The sequence below is a fragment of the Delphinapterus leucas genome, chromosome 16 (genome assembly GCF_059928025.1).
Source record: "Delphinapterus leucas isolate spDelLeu-1000000601 "Yukka" chromosome 16, BTC_Dleu_Yukka2, whole genome shotgun sequence".
NCBI classification, from domain to species: Eukaryota; Metazoa; Chordata; class Mammalia; order Artiodactyla; family Monodontidae; genus Delphinapterus; species Delphinapterus leucas.
Window position 1 is genome coordinate 4,521,258 of NC_143144.1, and position 20,038 is coordinate 4,541,295.

Here is a 20,038-nt window from a genome sequence, read left to right on the forward strand (position 1 = left end):
CTGCTTTTCTTTGCTTCTGCATTTTCTCACTTCTCTGAATAAATGTATTCGTTGGCTAAAGTTTTTCTACAGACAAGAGGCAGGCAGAGGACATAGAGGGGGGCGTTTCTGTTCTATGAAGACCCCTTAGGGTCCCACTCCATTCCATCAGGATAAGCCATTAAGGAACTGACAAGCAGGAGCAGGGTCAATCAGAAGGCTCAGGGCTCCTGCACCCAGTGAAAGGGCCACTCTTAATGAGGGGCCCCCATTCCTCATTCACGTCAGCTAACCTCCAGCTGCCTTTGCCATCTGTGCCCCTTCTGGAAGGTGCAGCCCATGGCCTGCTGGGGGGAGTGTCTCTGGCTGTGGGTGACAAGGACGCAGGTGGACCCGGACGTGGGACCCGCCATGCTGCCCACCTCACCAGCGCGCCATCACACCAGGTCTTCTTGGCTTCTCTCTGAGCTGAGGTCAGACACAGTGCATCAGCTTGTGGGAACTCCCCAAAAGGACTGACATAGCGACAGTGCAAAAGGGGGTGACTTCCAAGGACAGTGTGGGGCAGAGAGGAAATGTAAGCGACAGAAATGAGGCAAGAAGGAAAGGGAGGAAGGCATGCAGGTGGCCTGGCCACATGAGTGCCCTCAGGGACAGGGCTGGTCTGTGGCCTGAGCCCATTCTGACTCCTGTTCTCAGGGTAGAGGCACTGCCAGGTGAGAGGCAGCAGTAGTCTGTGTCCCCAAGGCCAGGGGCGGGCAGGCCTTCTCCAGCACAATGATGGATGTTTCCCTGTAAGAATCTATTTCTGGAACCATCCAGCCTCATCAGAAAACAATGCTGTGCGGGAGGGAAGCCGGCCTGGTGGTGGCGAGTGCAAAGCAGCCAGATACCCACAGCATCCGATATCCCAGCCAGCTCCTCCAACAGGCTTTGTGGCGATCGGAGTCAAGGCATAAGTGCCTGGTGATGGCAGAGGTCATGACAGTGAACTCCCAGGATGGGACCACATCTTAGCCTTCTCCGCACCCCTGGCACACAGTAGATGGGCAATAAAGTATTTTATTAACCCCTTAGGGTTCTGCCAAATCTGGGGTGACAGTGCAGGGGACTAAACAGCTGGGAGGTACTCTGGTATCCATGGTCTAATTCTAACCGCCAAAGGTTTAAATGATAAAGCCTAGGCTGTACCCCAATCCCAGGCCCTTTTATTTTTCCCACTCAGCCTAATCCTTCTTTTTAATCCTGACACATCCTCTCTTCCCATTTTCTTCTTTGTCCCTCCTTCCTTCAACTGGGCACTAGCAATATAGATTTGGTGCGAAAAAAAAGTATGGCTATTTAATGAGCTTTTGAGAGAATGAAATAACTGCAGTGAGATTCCTGATTAAGACCTACAGGTCTAAGGAAACACACCATAAGTGATTGCTGGGGAAATTGTTTTTGTTGCTTTCAGTTCTCTCACAGCTCCAAAAATTGATTCTCTGAGATGGCTTTTCAGTGGGAAATTAGCCGTAACATTATTCCCTCTAGTGCCAAGTACACTGCTGTCACACAGGAGCTTCTCGCTTCTTCATACTGCAAGCACACTTAGAGCTGCTGGGTGTTCTCCTCACCCAGCACAAACATGCGTATATCTCTATACACACTATAAACACTCTATATACAGTGTGTGTGTTTATATATATTTTATATATACACATAAAATTATATATAATTATATAAAAATGTATATAATTATATATACATATAATTATACATTAATTATATATGCATATAATTAATTATATATACATAATCTATAATATATATGTTATATATACATATAATTCTTTACTACAGCAACCAAAAATCTTCTTTCAGGCCTAATATAGGTAACACAATTTACCAAATACCTATAATCACAACCTACTAGGAGAGCAGGAAAGATACAGAACACCAATGAAATGTGTGATGCTTGTTTCTTTTTAGAGAAGAACCAGAAAAGAAAAGGCCATCTGGCACACTTCCAGTGAAAACACACAATTCCTAATTTTTGCACATGTTTTCAGTAGAACAACGTCAAAGGTGGGGCAGAAGGAAATGCTACAGATTTTACTGAAAACTTCTCTCGGGCATTTGATGATTATGACCACAGGAGAAATGGGTCATTACCTCCTTAAATATCTTACTTAAATCCTAATTAAGAGACCTGGGGTTCTGGTTAAAAAAGATTTAACATGCTGGTTAGCTGACTCATGTAATTCTGATGTGTTTTCCCAGCTGTTGGCTATACGAATTATTCAGGCTGTGTGTGTGTGTTGTTTGCTCAGATATGCCTGTGTCAGTGTACTATTATCCATAAAAGCTGGGTACTTCTGGAAGGCTAGAATTTAGCCCTTTTCCCGGTACGCGGGCCTCTCACTGTTGTGGCCTCTCCTGTTGCGGAGCACAGGCTCCGGACGCGCAGGCTCAGCGGCCATGGCTCACGGTCCCAGCCGCTCCGCGGCATGTGGGATCTTCGCGTACCGGGGCACGAACCCGCGTTCCCTGCGTTGACAGGCAGACTCTCAACCACTGCGCCACCAGGGAAGCCCTAGCTGGTTTCTAAGCTTTATCCATCCTAGGTGGATAAATGCATGGTTTTCAGCGGATTTGGTATCATATACTTGTTTTATTAAAATCTTAAGTTCTACTGAATGATGATTCTCTTCATATCTGGATTTGGCAGTATTCCTACCTTGGAGGCTTCAATGATTTCGGAAGCTTCTCAATAGGCCATAACAGGAGGGAATAAACATATGGCAAAGTGGCATATAACACAGCTATGTTGTTAATTCTACTTATAAACTTATTTCTGAATGAGTGTATTACCTTCTTTGAGTCAGAATCTATTTCATTTAGGGACCACTTTTCCCGAAAGTCTTGACTGGGAAACACTGTCTAAAATATGTAGATGCAGTGTTCGCTCATAGAAATGCAAACTGTTACTATGTTTTGTGCCTTTCAGACACTGCGGGAGTGGAGTGGGGTTGCTTCTTCTCTCTTGCTGACCTCTTCTTCAGCACCATCTGGGCTCCCTTCCCTGCAGGCATTTCCTTGTTGGCCGGCCCCCAGTGCCCTTCCCCGCCTAGGATGCGCTGTCCTTCTTTTGGAGCGTTCACTTGGTCCTTCCTCGCCCTCCTCCGACCTCTGAGCGCTGCTCCTCCCCCGCCCCACCCTGGAAAGGGCGCTTCTTTATGCCACCATCACCTGGTACGAAGCAAAGGACTTCCCAATCGGGAAGAGAAGTGGGGATCTTCCCTTACAAATGAACACAGCCCTTTCAGTTAGATCGCAGATTCCGGAGGGAACCCGGATTCTGTAAGGCCACGCCCGCCGCGGGCGGAGCGTAAGTGCGCGCTGCGAGGCGGTCCCTGGGCCCAGCACCACGGTCAGCGCCCTGCCTGCGGCGTCCCCTGGCCACCCGCGCGCGGCCCCAGCGCCGCCGCCGACCCGAGCGCAGTGCAGAGCCGGACACGCCCGAAGGTCAAGTCGGGCCCCGGCGCGCCTGCCAGTCTGGGGAATGGATCTGAGCCAGAGGGAAGAGCCGTGAGCAGGGGAAGACTTAACTTACGGTCTTGAAAGGCGTGCACTCATTCGGAGTATTGTGCAAAGTGATGGAGGAAGATGGGGTCCCTCTTCCTCCCCGACCCCGGCCGCTCCCCGCCCCCGCAAATAAACACAACAGACAACTTTACGCAGCATAACAGAACGGCTGAGTTTAATGCTTCAAGTTTTCCATTTCCTTCCACAGGCCTTCGTTTTACAAATAACAAAATGAGGTAAATAAGTTAATGTATGTACACGTTATAAACAGTGTCGGTTTGCGGCGGCAGCAGCGCAGGTGGTTGGAGGGCAGTTGCCGCGCGGTGGCTCGAGGTCAGCCGCCTGCGCCGCAAGCGGATTCGTCGTCCTGGGGAGAAGTCGCGGCTGTCGGAGAGGCGTCTAGAAGCATTTGCGGTGGACGATGGAGGGGCCGGCCTCGTCGTACTCCTGCTTGGTGATCCACATCTGCTGGAAGGTGGACAGCGAGGCCAGGATGGAGCCGCCGATCCACACGGAGTACTTGCGCTCGGGCGGGGCGATGATCTGCAAGACAGTGACAGTGACAGTCCGTCAGGGACGCGGCCGCGGCCCGGAGCCCCTCGCGGGCCGGGGAAGCGGGGCGGGGTGGGGGGCGCCGCCCACCTTGATCTTCATGGTGCTGGGGGCCAGCGCGGTGATCTCCTTCTGCATGCGGTCGGCGATGCCCGGGTACATGGTGGTGCCGCCCGACATGACGTTGTTGGCGTACAGGTCCTTCCTGATGTCGATGTCGCACTTCATGATACTGTTGTAGGTGGTCTCGTGGATGCCCGCCGACTCCATGCCTGGGGGCCACGGGGAGGAGCGTGAGCGGGCGGGCGAGGGGCCCCGGGGGCGGGCGGGGGCCGGGGGGCGGGCGCTCGGGGCTCACCGATGAACGAGGGCTGGAAGAGCGTCTCCGGGCAGCGGAAACGCTCGTTGCCGATGGTGATGACCTGGCCGTCGGGCAGCTCGTAGCTCTTCTCCAGGGAAGAGGAGGAGGCGGCCGTGGCCATCTCGTTCTCGAAGTCCAGGGCCACGTAGCACAGCTTCTCCTTGATGTCGCGCACGATCTCGCGCTCGGCTGCGGGGGGCGGAGCGGGAGAGGAGCCCTCAGCGCGGGGCCCTGGGACCCGCGGGCCGCCCGCCTGCCCGCCCGCCCGGGGAGCCCGGGGCGCAGCGCACCTGTGGTCACGAAAGAGTAGCCGCGCTCGGTGAGGATCTTCATCAGGTAGTCGGTGAGGTCGCGGCCGGCCAGGTCCAGACGCATGATGGCGTGAGGCAGCGCGTAGCCCTCATAGATGGGCACGTTGTGGGTGACGCCGTCGCCCGAGTCCAGCACGATGCCTGCGCGGAGGTGCGGCGGGGGGTGAGCGGCGGCTCAGTGCCCGGCGCTCGGGAAGGGGGTGGGGCGGCTCCGGGCACTCACCGGTGGTACGGCCGGAGGCGTAGAGGGACAACACGGCCTGGATGGCCACGTACATGGCCGGCACGTTGAAGGTCTCAAACATGATCTGGGTCATCTTCTCGCGGTTGGCCTTGGGGTTGAGGGGGGCCTCGGTGAGCAGGGTGGGGTGCTCCTCGGGGGCCACGCGGAGCTCATTGTAGAAGGTGTGGTGCCAGATCTTCTCCATATCGTCCCAGTTGGTGATGATGCCGTGCTCGATGGGGTACTTGAGGGTCAGGATACCCCTCTTGCTCTGCGCCTCGTCGCCCACGTAGGAGTCTTTCTGCCCCATGCCCACCATGACGCCCTGCGGAGCGGAGACACCACGAGCTCGTTACCGCGGCTCCGGGTGGCGCGGGGCTGGGCTGAGCGGGTACCCGGCCCGGCTCCCTCCGCGGACTGGCAGCCTGACCTGGTGGCGAGGGCGGCCCACGATGGACGGGAACACGGCCCTAGGGGCGTCGTCGCCGGCGAAGCCGGCTTTCACCAGGCCGGAGCCATTGTCGCACACGAGGGCGGTGGTCTCGTCTTCGTCGCACATGGTGTCTGGTTTCTGCAAGGTCGGGAAGGCCGTGGAGACGCTCGGCGTGGCAGGCGGAAGGCCCCGCCATCCCGAGCGCCCTCCCTCCCCCGGGGCCTATGGACACCCCCAGCCCCCAGCCCGGCGCGGTCCCGAAGGGGAAGCAATTAATGCCACCCGGGCCGAGCTTCGCTGCCGGGCCCTGCGCTGGGGGGAGACCACACGGAGCTTTTCTCCATCCGGGAACCCAGGGCACACTGTCCCCGAGGGCTCTCTTCCTTGGTTGCAGGCGCCGCCCTCTCCACACCTCCGGGGTCTCACCTAGGGTGTCAAGGTCCGCGAACCCTGCCCGCTGGGCGACTGTGAGGGTGAAAGGAGACGCCGTGGGAAGGGTTTGGGCGCTCCACCCGGGGACGAATGGCCTATTCCGGACCCCCACGACACACCAGACTCACAACCGAGGCGCCCTTGGGCCTGACGGCGAACCCGGGGAGTAGTGGCCCTTGCTGTCCTTTGGCTCGGTTGGGACGGAACTGCCCTGAGGACGACTAGAGCAAAACCTTTCATCTACTTGGGCACAAACTAAGTGTCAGGGAGAGCAGCCCCAAGGGGCTGGGCATAAATTTGGAGAAGTTTCCAAAGGACGAAGGTTTCCTGTCTCTTCTTTAAAGCGCACGTGGCTCTGGGGTCGGAGGCGCAGCACTGAGGACGCAGGGCTGGGACTGATATAGTGAGTCGGCCGGGCCCTACCCGGAGTTCTCCGGACTCCCTTCGGTGGTGCCCCGTCCCCCTGTCCCCACCCCGACCCCGCCTACCTCGGCGGGTGGCTACACCTGCTGCTCTCCGGCTGGGGCGCTGCGGTGGCCGCTCGTCTCCCAGCTCAGGTTTTATATAGCCCTCGGGCGCTCCCCCCGCGCCGCCCCGCAGGAATGTCGCTTCCCTTCTCGAGCCATATTTGGGTGTCGGGCACTAGAGCCCCCTCCCCCGGCCGGTTCGCGGCCTGGGTCCCCGCCCGGGTCCCCCGCGCTGACCAAAGAAGGAGCGGCCTGGCCCGAGCCCAGGTAACGCGGGCCGGGCCGTATATGGAGCGTCTCCCCGCTGGTCGGCCCCTCCCGACCCCGCGCAGCTGCCCGGCGGAGGGCCTGGGGTGCGGCGAGGGTCACCGCGTGCGCGGCGTGCGCCAGCGCGCCTGCGCCCCGGGCTGCACCTGTCCGCCGCCGCCGCCCTGCCCCGACCCCGGCCTCTGCGCGCGCACTGGGCCTCGGGGAGGTGCGCCCCACATTTCGCCCCTTCTTCGGGTTCTTTGCTTAGACCCCAGAACCTCAAGTGCGGCTCCAGGGAGGAGGGAGCCGTGTTCAAGTGGTGGGCCCGAGAGGACCGGGGGAGCAGCAGTCACACCCGCGTCCCGGGCAGGGGAGGCAGGCGACCCCTCCCGCCAGCTCCCCAGCGAACATGGTCTCTCCCCCGACCCCGAGCTCCCCGAATCCAGAGGGCTGACCCGTCGGCCCCCACCCCCACCGGAGAGGGTCACCAGCGGCGGGCGGGCGCGCAGCTGTCGTGGGGCAGACAGCTAGCGGCGGGAGGCAAGGGCGGAGCGCCGGGGAGGAGGCGCGGGCCGGCTGTGGCAGCGCCGGGCGCAAAGCCAGGGCCCGTGGACCTGCCCGCCTCGGGGACGCGCGGAGCGCTCGGGGGCTTGTGAAGGCAGTGAATTTCAGGGCGTGACTGGCGCGCTCCGGGGTGCGGCGGGCCGCGCGGAGCGCCCTACCCTCCCGCATCCTTGGCGGAGCTCACTGAGGGCCCTGCTTCTGGGGCCGAAAGGCAAAGGTCACAGCCCATGACCTGGAGGTGGGAACGGTGAGGTGTTCTTACTAGATGAAGCCGCGCCCGTCCCTCCTCTCGGTAAAGAGGACAAGGACGTCGCGCTCTAGGATGGGCAAAACGTTTTCCTGCTGCAAAGGCTGAACAAACTCATCGTTATATTTAGAGGGTGATGCGCAGCCAAGGCCGGCCGCTTCCCAATCCACCTTGTAGAGTCACCGGTCCACCAGAGCCTGCTGAAGCGGTTCTATTTATACCGCTGATATATGGGGATATGCCTTTCTAATTTTCTAGAAGGATTTGGATCTATCTACTTATGGTAAGGTGGAGTGGGGGTCAGAGGAGGTTACCCAGTTGGCGCTTCTCACTCCCCCCCCCCACCTCTGCTCCCGGATGAGAACAGTTCTAACCTTGCTGTGGAAGGCACAAGGAGAAACAATTTTCTGTGATGAACTCAGTGACATGCTTTAAGGGGTACATCAGTGATGCGGTGTGAGCCAGAATGGAACCACTCATTTTTCTGATGTGCTGAAGTGTTCCCAAAATAGCTACCATTCACATTTGGTGGTGGGACTCCAGGTGTGGGTCCTCTTGAGGAGGGATATAAAAGTATATGAAACCCTTCTCCGCAGCCCACATCATGGCAGCCCTTCCCCAAAATGGCCAAAGTCAATGACAAAATAAGGAGTTTGGTTAGTACGGGGCCTCGGTATGAGTATAATGTCACTGTGGCTTCATATTCAGTTTCTGAAATTTGAGAATGAATGAATAATGGACAGAGCTACATTTCATTTTCGATACCTTGTGTCCTGCTGTGGCAGTGTGAAGTGGCGACACTAGAAAAAAAAAACAAAACCTGGCAAATGCACTCTATGTACAGCGTAAGGGGAATAAATAAATTTTGGTCTTGAAGGTAGGAAGAAGTATGCTGTCATTTACTGAATACCTAAGAATTTGGTTGACATCTTAAAGGGGAAGGAGGTTGTATTTGCCAGAACTGTTGCTCAGGGCAACTCCTCTCCTATAGCGAGCTTTTCTAATCTCAGGGTCTGTTAGATTCAGACACACATGAAAAGCTATGAATCAAGCAGTCACAAGCTAGCGGAGATCTGCTGGTACAGCAAACCTTGGGGAGGTGGGCTTGGGAACGCCAGCTGGGACGCCTGCGCGGGTTGAAATAGTACCCAAGGGCTACCACAGGGCGGCCGCGGGCCCATCCTGGTCCTGCTGAGTTCTCATTGGCTCATAAATGGCCTTGAGGAGCAGGTGGAAGGCCATCTCCATACATGTACACTCTGGGGATCACCCCAGCACCCCACGCCTGAGTAAATGGGTCACTGCTTGCACAGCCTTTTGAGAGACACTCTGAGGAAAGGTCAGCCATGCAGGGTATGCTCGACATAGAGCTCCTGCTTCTAAGTTTTCGGGGGCAGCCTTAGCTCGATCCTCTGACAGGCCCTTCTACTAGGGCCCAGCCACTGTGCTCACACCCAATCCAGCCGCATCCCCTCAGCTCCTCACATATCTGTGGTCCCCAATCTCAAGCAGTCTAAGCCTTCTACTGTGTTTCCTACCTATTTAGACACGAATCTGTAAAGTGCTTCACATGTTTTTGTGTTGTTCCATTAATCCTGTAACTGTCTGGAGGTACATGAGGCAGGTACTATTTGCGTTAGCTTTAAAAAGAAGCAAACCAAGGCTCCATGAGCCAGACAGCACGTCCTGGGACACACAGGGGCTTGGGAGACCCACCCTTCCCTAGGAGTGCTCCGGGCTGCTTTCTATCTCCCTTTAACCTCCTCCAACACTTGGTATGTTCGGGAATATAACAGATCCTCGAGGGATCTCTTCCAGTGAAGGGCCAAAGACATCTTAAATGAAGCCATGGCTCCATGTGCAGCCATCCTCTGTCATCTCAAAAAGAACAGGGAGGGGGGCTGCCTGGCAAGGCACAGAGTCAGAAGCGTTCCAGTGAGCAGGGGGGTAAAAGAAAAAACCAACTCACTGCCCTCCCAAGCCACACATCCAGAAATGTCCAGCTGACCGTGGCAGGCAGGAAGAGAGGACTTCGATCTTCTACTGGTTTTCCCAGACTGGGACTCGCTCTGCTTTGGCATCTCTAAGGGACTAATGATTCCATCCGAGGCTTCCTTTGGCCTCCTCCCCTTCTCCTCCCCCTCCGCTCCCCTCGTCCCCACCCCAGCCCACTAGTTAAGAAAGCCTGCACTTTGGTAAAGCACATCTGGGTGTACCCGCCCCTCTGACGGAGTATGTGGCCTGGGGCCGGTGGCTTCCAGAGACACTCAGCTGAGGATACCATCTACTCCTTTAAGACTGATTTCAAGGTTGAAACTAGGTAAGTGCCTGGAACACAAGAAACGATAAATGGGACAGTACCTTTCTTCTAAGTGTTTGGAGGAGGTCAGAGTGGGGAGGTGAGCAAAGGACACTAAAAATCATTAGAACAGTTCACTGACCGCTTATCAATGTCATCACTAACTGAACAGGAAGAGTCGGTGTCATTTGAAATGTATCTGGAATGAACAAAGATTTTTGTACAAAGATTTATTCCAGTATTACGGTAAGAAAAAAAACAAAGACAAAACCCCAACCCAACCCAACCCCAAACCATTAACCCAAGTGTTTTTAAGACTGTTAAGAAGAGAGAGACCTGTTAAATTATGATACAGCCATATATGGTAAAGTGTCAGGCAGTCATTAAAAAAAATTGTACCTTGAAGAATACTGAAGACATACATTCTTTTTTTTTTTTTTTTTTTTTTTTTGCGATACGCAGGCCTCTCACTGTTGTGGCCTCTCCCGTTGCGGAGCACAGGCTCTAGACGCGCAGGCCCAGCGGCCATGGCTCACGGGCCCAGCCGCTCCGCAGCACGTGCGACCCTCCCGGACCGGGGCACGAACCCACGTCCCCTGCATCGGCAGGAGGACTCTCAACCACTATGCCACCAGGGAAGCCCCTGAAGACATACATTCTTGAAGGGGGAAAAGTTGGTTCTTAGGGGGTTAAAAAAAAAATCTTAGATATTATAATGATGTGTGGCTCCAAAGGCTGTGGTACATAAAAAGATATACAATAGATTTGTGGTATTAAACTTTCAGGGGGGTGAAGGGAGCAGAGTGATTAAAGAAAATTGTCTTAAGAAGTCTCCTTAGGAGGAGTGATAATGAAAAGGAAGGTTGGCAGATGAATGGATAAAGAAGATGTGGCACATATATACAATGGAATATTACTCAGCCATAAAAAGGAACGAAAGTGAGTTATTTGTAGTGAGGTGGATGGACCTAGAGTCTGTCATACAGAGTGAAGTAAGTCAAAGAGAAAAACAAATACCGTATGCTAACACATATATATGGAATCTAAAAAAAAAAGGTTATAAAGAACCTAGGGGCAGGATGGGAATAAAGACACAGACCCACTAGAGAATGGACTTGAGGATACGGGGAGGGGGAAGGGTAAGCTGGGACGAAGTGAGAGAGTGGCATGGACATATATACACTACCAAACGTAAAATAGATAGCTAGTGGGAAGCAGCCGCATAGCACAGGGAGATCAGCTCCGTGCTTTGTGACCATCTAGAGGGGTGGGATAGGGAGGGTGGGAGGGAGACGCAAGAGGGAGGAGATATGGGGATATATGTATACATACAGCTGATTCACTTTGTTATAAAGCAGAAACTAACACACCATTGTAAAGCAATTATACTCCAATAAAGATGTTAAAAATAAAAAGGTTGAGAAATACCAGATTAAAGATACATAGAAATGCTCACAATACCTCACATCAAAATCAGCAGGTTACAAAAGGTAACACATGCACAGTCCAAATACTGATACATGCACAATCTAGGATATATTTCAAAATGGTAACTGAAGTTATTTCTGGCTGGTGGGATTACAGGGGTTTATTTTCCTCCACGCACTTCTTTTTTCCTAATAGGTTTCACATTTTCTACAGTACTTATACCTTGGTATTTAATGAGTGAATTTTACGTAGGAATATAGAAAGCTGTTTTCTTTAGAAGCATTCCTTGAATAAAGTCTCCAGGAACAGGTAGGTGGGCTACACTAATACTTTCGTAGTTATTAGCCTCAAAACGCACACGTGCGTGGGGAGCGAGGCTGCAGTCACCTCGGCGTGGCTCTCCTTCAGGCCCAGTCACCTCGAGGAGTGTGCTTCACACCGATTCCTGACAGCCCCCTACACCTGGAGGGTGAAGCTGTGAGAAAAACACGATTCAGACCCCAAAGTAAAAAAAGCAGCACAACCCGATTTCTAAAAAGTTTTCTTCAGAAACGAAATCCCTAAAACTGAGGGCATCAGTCGCCTTCCACCTCACCAAGAATTCCAGCACCGTCTCTTGCTGTGATTCTCAAATTCTGTCTTAATCCTCGACACGTTCAAAAGTTCCTAAAACACAGCCACACACAAAGCCTGTTGCTCACAATCAAACCCCCAACCTTCCTGTTTGATTTAATTGGGGCCACAAGCTGTGACTTTTCAAGCAGCGTTCAAAGACAGGAGTGAAGAAAACCTTTTCCAAGTCAGTACACTTTCTCTTTCCTAGTAAACATGCTCACCTTTACAGCACCTTTACACTTTGTCATCGTCAACTACTCAGTTTATATAAAAATCAGTAATTCTTTAATGAAGACTACGTTGTGCAACAAATTTTTAAAATTTAGAAGAAAAAATTACTCAATATTTTAGGCCTTAATTTCACTACTACTGTTAAAATAATTTTTAAGAAACCCAACCATTTTGGAGCTATGGCTACCATCTCTAACAGGGGTAGAAGAGAGAGCCTTTTTCTCCCTCAAAATGAGACGACTATCCATCCTGCTGTGACAGCGGCAGCTTCACATCCTCGGGTCCATGGGCCGGGGTCATCGTCAGACTGGCTTTCGTCACACGGGGATAACTGGGTTTGTGGCAGCGCATGAAGGTGGCAGGGTCCTGTGTCCCAGTCACAGCATCACCTGACAGGATCTCACAGGTGAGAACCGTAGGGCCCTGTAAAACCAGTCTTCTAACACAAGAATTCAACCATTTCTTGTGCTGTCTGACAAGTTCCTCTCCCTAACTTCCCCTAGTGCCCTTCAGGATATCCCTAACTGCGCCCCGCGCTGCAGACAGAGGCGAGGCTGCCCGTTTCCCTCCTTTGGTGACGGCCGAGAGCAGCTCCTCCATGAACCCGTCCTTCCACACATGCTCAGAGGCGGGGTCTGAAGCCTGCAGGGGACAGCGCGCGAGAGCTGCACTTTGTGAAGCCGGGAACCGGACTCTCTTCACCATGTTTAACTCCTGACCTTTTCAGCTGCTGGAGCAAGTTGTTTAGTGAGGATTCAACTGGGCCAAAGCCTGAATATGCCAGCAACTCCATCTTTACTTAAAGCCCGATAAAAACTGAGTGACAACATTGGTCAGGACAAACCTTTGAGAACAACTACTTTTCAGTTAAATCAGTTGCCACATTAAGAAAACCTATAAGGTTTCTAGCATTACACACACCTTAGATTAGCTAGACAGACTGTGGTAAAGATGGAATTCAGCGTAAATCATCCTGAACATGCATAAACCTGACTGAATCCCCATACTGACAGGTTATAACCCATTATATGGTAACTTATAGATAGATGAGAAAGCCACATAAATATGTTTTATTCACCAAAATACTTTTATTAATACTCTATTATTTATGTAGAAAAGTCTGACATTTTTCCCAGTGAAGTAATCAGTTATCAAGCTCACAATGAATTAGGCCCACTTTGTCCTTTAGTTTCATAATAAGTTGGCAAATTTTGACATTTACCCCACTAGATATTTTCCCCAGACCTAACCAAAATGGACACCAAATATTCCAGACACTGTCCAGTACGTAACATCCAGAGCCACAGCAATTTCAGAGACAACTTAGTGCACTCTTTCCATTTTTAGAGTTACAGAGGCTGAAGCCTAGAAGTGACCCGTGCATACGTGTAGCCAGAACCAGGGCCCTGGATGGAGTGAGATAAAAAGGAAGGGTAGCAAGTATGAAACCCACAGATAAACTTCAGAAGGAAAAGAGGAAGAAAAAATTATCATGTAACCAAAAACTAAAACCACAGTCATACAACTATTTTGTAGTAGCTTCCAAATACAGTATAAAAAATTCAGGAATACATGTTATAAAACTGTACAAACTTCTAGATATTTAAGGCCTAAAATTTTTATAAGGACACACTCATAAAAATTTTCAGGAACAATGACCATTTTAGCAAAATCACATTTGTCCCTGGACGTAGTATTCATAATTAGCTTTCAAAACAAACTCAAAGTAAGGATTGGACTTCAAGCTTCCCAACTGGTCTGATTGCAGCAGGTCCTTCACCTCTGGCAGGTACTCACTGAGCTGAATGCCTATAAACACAAACACAGAACATTTTTTTTTTTTTTCACATAACTCTCAAATGAACTGAGATGACTGATGATAAAAACACCTGTGCTTCTATTTAAAATATAACGTCACTCTGCTATTGGGAAATACTCTGTTCTAAATTCCTTCCCATCTGCCAGGCTAGGCCTGAGAATATGACATTCCTTACTTAGCAGGGGCTGCGTGACTGTTCTTCGCCCTAGTGGTCAAAACAGCCACTCTATTTAAAGTCTTTAATACAATCTGAAACACTTTCATTTCTCTCCACAGCTTAAGCCATTCCTTCGGTGTGGAAGTTTTAAACTAATTCACTTGAAAATAAGTATTTCAAGCCCGAGGAAGCAGCTTTCTAAGCAGCTGTATAGTGAGAGGTAGAAGGTATCAGTGAAAGATTGCTTATAATCCACATGTAAAATTTGAAAGACAGGAATCTGAATTATCAAGGAAGACAAGTTATACCAAATCTTCTTAAAAGACTTTCAGACATTTATCTGTCCCCCAGATCAAAGATCCACTGTTTTGCTTGGATGGGTGGTCTTCCCACACTCTAGAAATGCTTCACTGCAGAGGTGCTTATTTGAGAACCGGTTTTTAATGTTTTTTTCCTGGGGTGATTGGTCTGCTTAATTTTTTAAAAATAATTTTCTAGAGTCAACTCTGGTAATATGTATTTTCCTTGAAGTTGATCAACTTTTTTTTGTATTTCAAGTTTATTTAATTGTTTAAAAATTTAAAAAAAAGAGAAGAAAACAAGTATTTCAAACAATATTCTCCTATTCAGGAAAATAATTTAGTAGAAGCACTGCCGTGAAAGCTATCTACAGTGTCGCCAAACGTATTACAGTTTCTCTCTACGACTGGAGAGGGGGAAGAACCATGTCTTCATCAGTCAGTCCTCTATTGAGTTGGAAAGCCAGTGCACATCTGTGTAGTCACAAAACAGTATGTACGATTTTTCTCATTTTATAAATAAAGAGAACTGGAAGAAACATTTTAAATTAATAAGACAATATTTTATAGTTTGTTACATTATCATAAGTTTCTCAAAATCAAATACTGTTTATTTTTAATACCATCTAAGTGCCTAGCACCATTTTTGATACTTTATTATACAATAAAAAATCTCATAATAAGTGTTATGAGACTAAATCTGCAATATTTATATATCATTTATTACAATTAACACACTTTCAAGAGAGACTTTTTCTCTGTAAAACAGCATTACACTTGTGAAAATATCACATTAATTTCCTAAAGATTAATTCTCTTAAAAAAACCATCTTATTTAACTTCTATTTTTATAATGCATGCCTTCTGTTAGACATAATATTTGATGGTTTATTTTTCTTTAGAGCAGGAGTCAAAAAAACTCAAACGCCTGCAAAGCCCTGGCAGGTACCATGAGGAAGATGGCCTAGGGACTTTGGTAAACTTAGGACCAGCGCCCCATTCAAAGTGGGCAGTGCTCATCAGCTCCAGCTGCCAGCTGCCAGGTAAATATTTCAGTCTGGTATAGGCAAACCTTTTGATTTTTAAGACAAGTCAGAAAACAAGACTTTCGTAAGAACTATTCTCAACTATTAAATGCCAGCGACTAATTAGGAAAAATGTTATACTCCATGCAATGACGTGCATTTTTTTCTGTATGTATAATGTACTTTAATAACATGTAAAAACTGAAAAGCTCCAGGTGGCTAATTTAAATATATCTGCAGGCTGAATTCATTCCACAGGCTGAAGTAATTGTTGGGCTGCCCAAGTCTATGAAATACAATGTGAAGCTATCTATATCTACCTTCAGAATCTGCCTTTTAAAAAACATTTACTCTTGGGCTTCCCTGGTGGAACAGTGGTTAAGAATCCACCTGCCAATGCAGGGGACATGGGTTCGAGCCCTGGTCCAGGAAGATCCTACATGCCGTGGAGCAGCTAAGCCCCTGCACCACAACTACTGCGTGCACGTGCCACAACTACTGAAGCCTGTGCGCCTAGAGCCCATGCTCTGCAACAAGAGAAGCCACCGCAGTGAGAAGCCCACACACCGCAACTAAGAGCAGCCCCCACTTGATGCAACTAGAGAAAGCTTGCGCACAGCAAAGACCCAACACAGACAAAAATAAATAAAATAAATTTTAAAAAAAACCAAAAAACAAAAAAAACATTTATTCTTGTACATGGAAGCTATATTATTAAAAGGTTCCAAAAATAAATGTCTTTGGCTTGGTTTTATAATATATATATAATATTATAAATGTATGTTATTAATATATATGTATTATATATTATATCATTACACATTATAATTTATATATAATAGTTTCCACTTGTTTTTGTCCTTTGGTCAAAATTTAATAATTCTTTTTGTAAAATTATAGGTTTCTATTTCTGTTTTCCATCTATGAGTTATAATCTAAAAATAGCAACAACTGAAAAGTGAACTTTAAATAGCACCAAATACTTAATTAGCCACAATTCGGTTCAGTGGCACCTTTACAAGAGCTAACTTCATGGAAAGCATCAGATTTGGGTCCGAATGAATCTCTTCAACAGCACAGAGAAATCAACCATATCCAGTTATTTCTTCAATTCCAAATCTAGCAAAGAGAAAGCTTAATAGATATATTTTAACTCTGTCTGAATTTCAAGTATTTTTAAGCAAAAGATATTTTCTTTTGCTATACCCCTTCATTATTTAATTTTTTATTTTTTTGACAATGAAAAGGCTTAATTGCCTTTGTGTTATTTATTCATCTTTGAAAGTAAAAGCATTTAGTAAATCTACTGTCAATGTGGGGTAGTCAAGTATTCATTTTTCATAAGTAAACACCCAGGTCAATGCTGAGGTGGACAGCTCTATCTGGAGTGAACTTCTGGCGTGTAAACACCGAGTTCAGCGCCCTTTACCCTCGGCACACTGGTTGGTGTGGTGAGCTCCGCAGTGCTTCTCTGAGGCCCCCGTCATTTCGGTTAAGCCAGTGATTCTCAAGCAGAGGACCGCAGAGTGGAATCTATTACAGAAGAACTGGGGCTATGAATCTGTAAAATACTTCTAGGCATTCAAAGAACAAACGTTTGTTGGGTGACTACTATGTACCAGGCACTGGGCCGCACATGTCTTATGTAGATTAAATAATGTGTCTTGCAGATATATTATGTACAGAAATTTCCGAATGTGTGTAAATGTCAGCATCATGAATAAAATCCACATCCATTTAGAAAGGCTGCTGAATTTACTGTGGTTTTTTGTCACTGTGTACTTTTTTCCAGCTGGTATTAAAGAGAGTGTCCTTACATCTGAAAAGATTGGTAAACACTAGGTTAGCCTGTTTTGCACACTGCCTGCATTATCATCATATATATATATATATTTTTTTTTTTTTATTTTGCGGTACGCGGGCCTCTCACTGTTGTGGCCTCTCCCGTTGCAGAGCACAGGCTCCGGACGCGCAGGCTCAGCGGCCATGGCTCACGGGCCCAGCCGCTCCGCAGCATGTGGGTTCTTCCCAGACCGGGGCACAAACCCGTGTCCCCTGCATCGGCAGGCGGACTCGCAACCACTGCGCCACCAGGGAAGCCCATCATCATATATTTTGATTTAATAATTCTACAACAAATGAGCCACACTTGTCTTCATGTATAAAATGTGGAAAATCTCTCACCTCTAGTCTTTCTCCATATATTAACCTCCAGTTATATTAAAGTTAAGTACCCTCTAATTCATCTTCTCCCTTCATAATAAACATTTAACCATAAACGCTTCTTTACTTACTTGCACCTCGATCAGCAAATGGAATTTTGCTCACTTGTCTTAGGTACAAAACATATACAAAACATACTCCCTGTCTCCTTTTATTTTGTTCTTTTTTTTTTTTTTGACGAGGACCATTTTTAAAGTCTTTATTGAGTTTGTTACAATATTGCTTCTGTTTTATGTTTTGGTTTCTTGGCCCTGAAACATGTGGGATCTTAGCTCCCCAACCAGGGATCGAACCTGCACCCCCTGCATTGGAAGGTGAAGTCTTAACCACTGGACCGCCAGGGAAGCCCCTTATTTTGTTCTTAAAACTAATTTTATAGTATTAATGTCCGAAATGGATTGATAAAACATTTTGTAGTTTGCTCTCAGGCGTGGTATGGCCAGTTCAGTACGGGATATACCAAAAAAGTCACATTTTAGGTTTTCAATCTTCACAAGAGTTAAGTGGCCAAGCAGACGGCAACTCCACCATGACACAGCTCCCCAACATGTAGGGGAGGAAAGAGCCCTCCCTTTATTTTAAACAAGTTTCTCTAATTCTAAGTATGATACCGTTTAATTTTAACCCCCTGGCATTTGACACCTAGGCAAATCCCCATTATTCTAAGATTCTAAAACTGAGGAGTGACACTAATTTCCAACATGAACAAACCACTTACCATCTTTTAAAAGTTTCTGTAAGATTTTCACAAATATACTGTCTTTAGATACTTCAATTGGATCATCTTTACCATCTGAACTGGACCAGCTAGAAAACAAAATCACTGTGAGGAGAAAATGGAACTGTGGCCATAATCTGAAACAAATGACTTGTTTGCTATTGTGGATTTGTTTTGATGTTTGTAGGGGGTGAAGAATCTTGAGTTTTGTGATACTGTTGAAAACTATTTAAATAAAGGAGCTTTATTAAATGTTGGATATACCCAGAGTCTCTCTATTAGATAGGAGATGCTATACTCAGGTAGCTATTTGCCCAATATAACCAGCATGTATTTGATGTCAAAACCAAGTAGTGAGGTATCTTTCCCAAGAAAATTCTATATGTAACAACCTAGTAACGACCCTAAAGTATGGCCCTTCAGAGCACAGGCGATAGTTAAAGAATGTTATATTCTGTTTCTCATAAAAGTAAAATGGCAACCAGTGTCTGGTGTAACCTAAAAAGTTTTCTTTATCTAGCTGAGATTATCTACTACTGAAATACAAGCCCACAGAACCACCCCTTTGTAGTAATCAATGGCTATATCCCTCATGATACCGTAGAGTGTTTAATCAGGAAGCCAAGACAAGGTATTCCAGTCAAATGACATAATACATCCTTTATGATTGGGAAGGAGAATCCAACAGGCAGAGCTAGATGCTTCGGAGGATGACCTCCAAGACCAAATCTGACAACAATTTTAACTATCTGGGAGTGATTAAAGGAAGAAATGCTTTAGTAAAAATAGTTCCATTGCAATTTCTCAAAGCCACAGGAAAAAGGAAAACCGAGTAGAGAAGGCTTTTAGCACTCAAGTCATGCTCTCTTTAAAATTCTTTCCGTGGGAAAAATCCACCTCTACAGCTGATTATTCTGTCTCTCTTTGCCACTGAATCTTAATACCACCGTTCCAGTGGACAGAAATCCTCCTACGTAGGGAGATTACAGTGAAAAAGATGTCGCAATAACTTAGAAGAGGGTACTGGTTCTCAAACTGTACTAACTTCTTATTCAAAAAAAAAAAATTTGTAGCCTCAAGTCTTTCTTGGCAGAACTGGCCCAACTTCTGTGAAAATAAGGAACATACACATTTCTGTGCTAACTGACAGTGTAAAATTTAAAATCAAAAGTAGAGAATTATATCAGTGGTCCCAAGTCCTTAAGCTATTCCTTAATTATTGAATAAAAAAATTAGGATTGCTAATGAAACCATTAACATTTTTATAATATACGTTACAATACAATTAGGTTACAAAACGATTTGATGTGTATGGTATCATAATCTTCCTAAAGAGTCCTTTTCCAAAACCATGTCTTATATTCACACTATGGGAACTTACTTATCTCTCTGAAGAGCTTTGCAAAGGATTTCCAGTTTTAGATTATTTATATTTATATCTTCCTCCTTCACAGCAAAACAAAAAAATCCTCATTACGTCCTGATCTAAAAAAATACATGCTTAAATTTGAGTTATGTCAATTCCTAATTCCACATAAATATTATTATGCTTTAATTTATAATTTTAAAAAATTTCCCTTTCTTTGAGACGTTAATACTACTCAGAAGAGTAAAACTATTAACTTTGTGTGAATTTGTTTCCGATTATTCTGAGATAATCTGATTTTATCAAGAAGCTTGAGAGAGTCAAGATTTTAAACAGAGTAACAAAAAAGCCAACATATTATTGTCTTTATAATCTACCAAACTACTTTCAATTGCAGGGCCGACTACTCACCCTACAGAATTATCATTATAATCTTTTTTTCAAAGAAGGCTGAGAAACAGCTTCTCTTGGGG

The 20,038-nt window shown here is 47.4% G+C and overlaps 2 protein-coding genes across 2 annotated transcripts in view; both read right to left on the reverse strand.

Moving 5' to 3' along the window:
• Positions 1–3,423: 3,423 nt before the first annotated feature.
• ACTA1 (actin alpha 1, skeletal muscle) lies at positions 3,424–5,583 on the reverse strand. The gene is made up of 6 exons (XM_022553171.2): positions 5,424–5,583; positions 4,994–5,318; positions 4,750–4,911; positions 4,457–4,648; positions 4,189–4,370; positions 3,424–4,089 (listed from the first exon to the last, which is right to left on the reverse strand). The coding sequence occupies exons 1-6, from the start codon at positions 5,550–5,552 to the stop codon at positions 3,946–3,948; spliced, it is 1,134 nt and encodes a 377-aa protein (XP_022408879.1). The 5' UTR covers positions 5,553–5,583; the 3' UTR covers positions 3,424–3,945.
• Positions 5,584–10,996: 5,413 nt separating this feature from the next.
• NUP133 (nucleoporin 133) overlaps positions 10,997–20,038 on the reverse strand; it is a 59,156-nt gene continuing 50,114 nt past the window's right edge. Inside the window, exons 24-26 of the mRNA XM_022553119.3 lie at positions 19,581–19,645; positions 18,200–18,288; positions 10,997–13,767 (exon numbers count right to left, since the gene is read on the reverse strand). Coding sequence (XP_022408827.1) covers positions 13,631–13,767; positions 18,200–18,288; positions 19,581–19,645 — 291 coding nt within the window. The 3' untranslated portion in view covers positions 10,997–13,630. The remainder of the gene's footprint in view (positions 13,768–18,199; positions 18,289–19,580; positions 19,646–20,038) is intronic.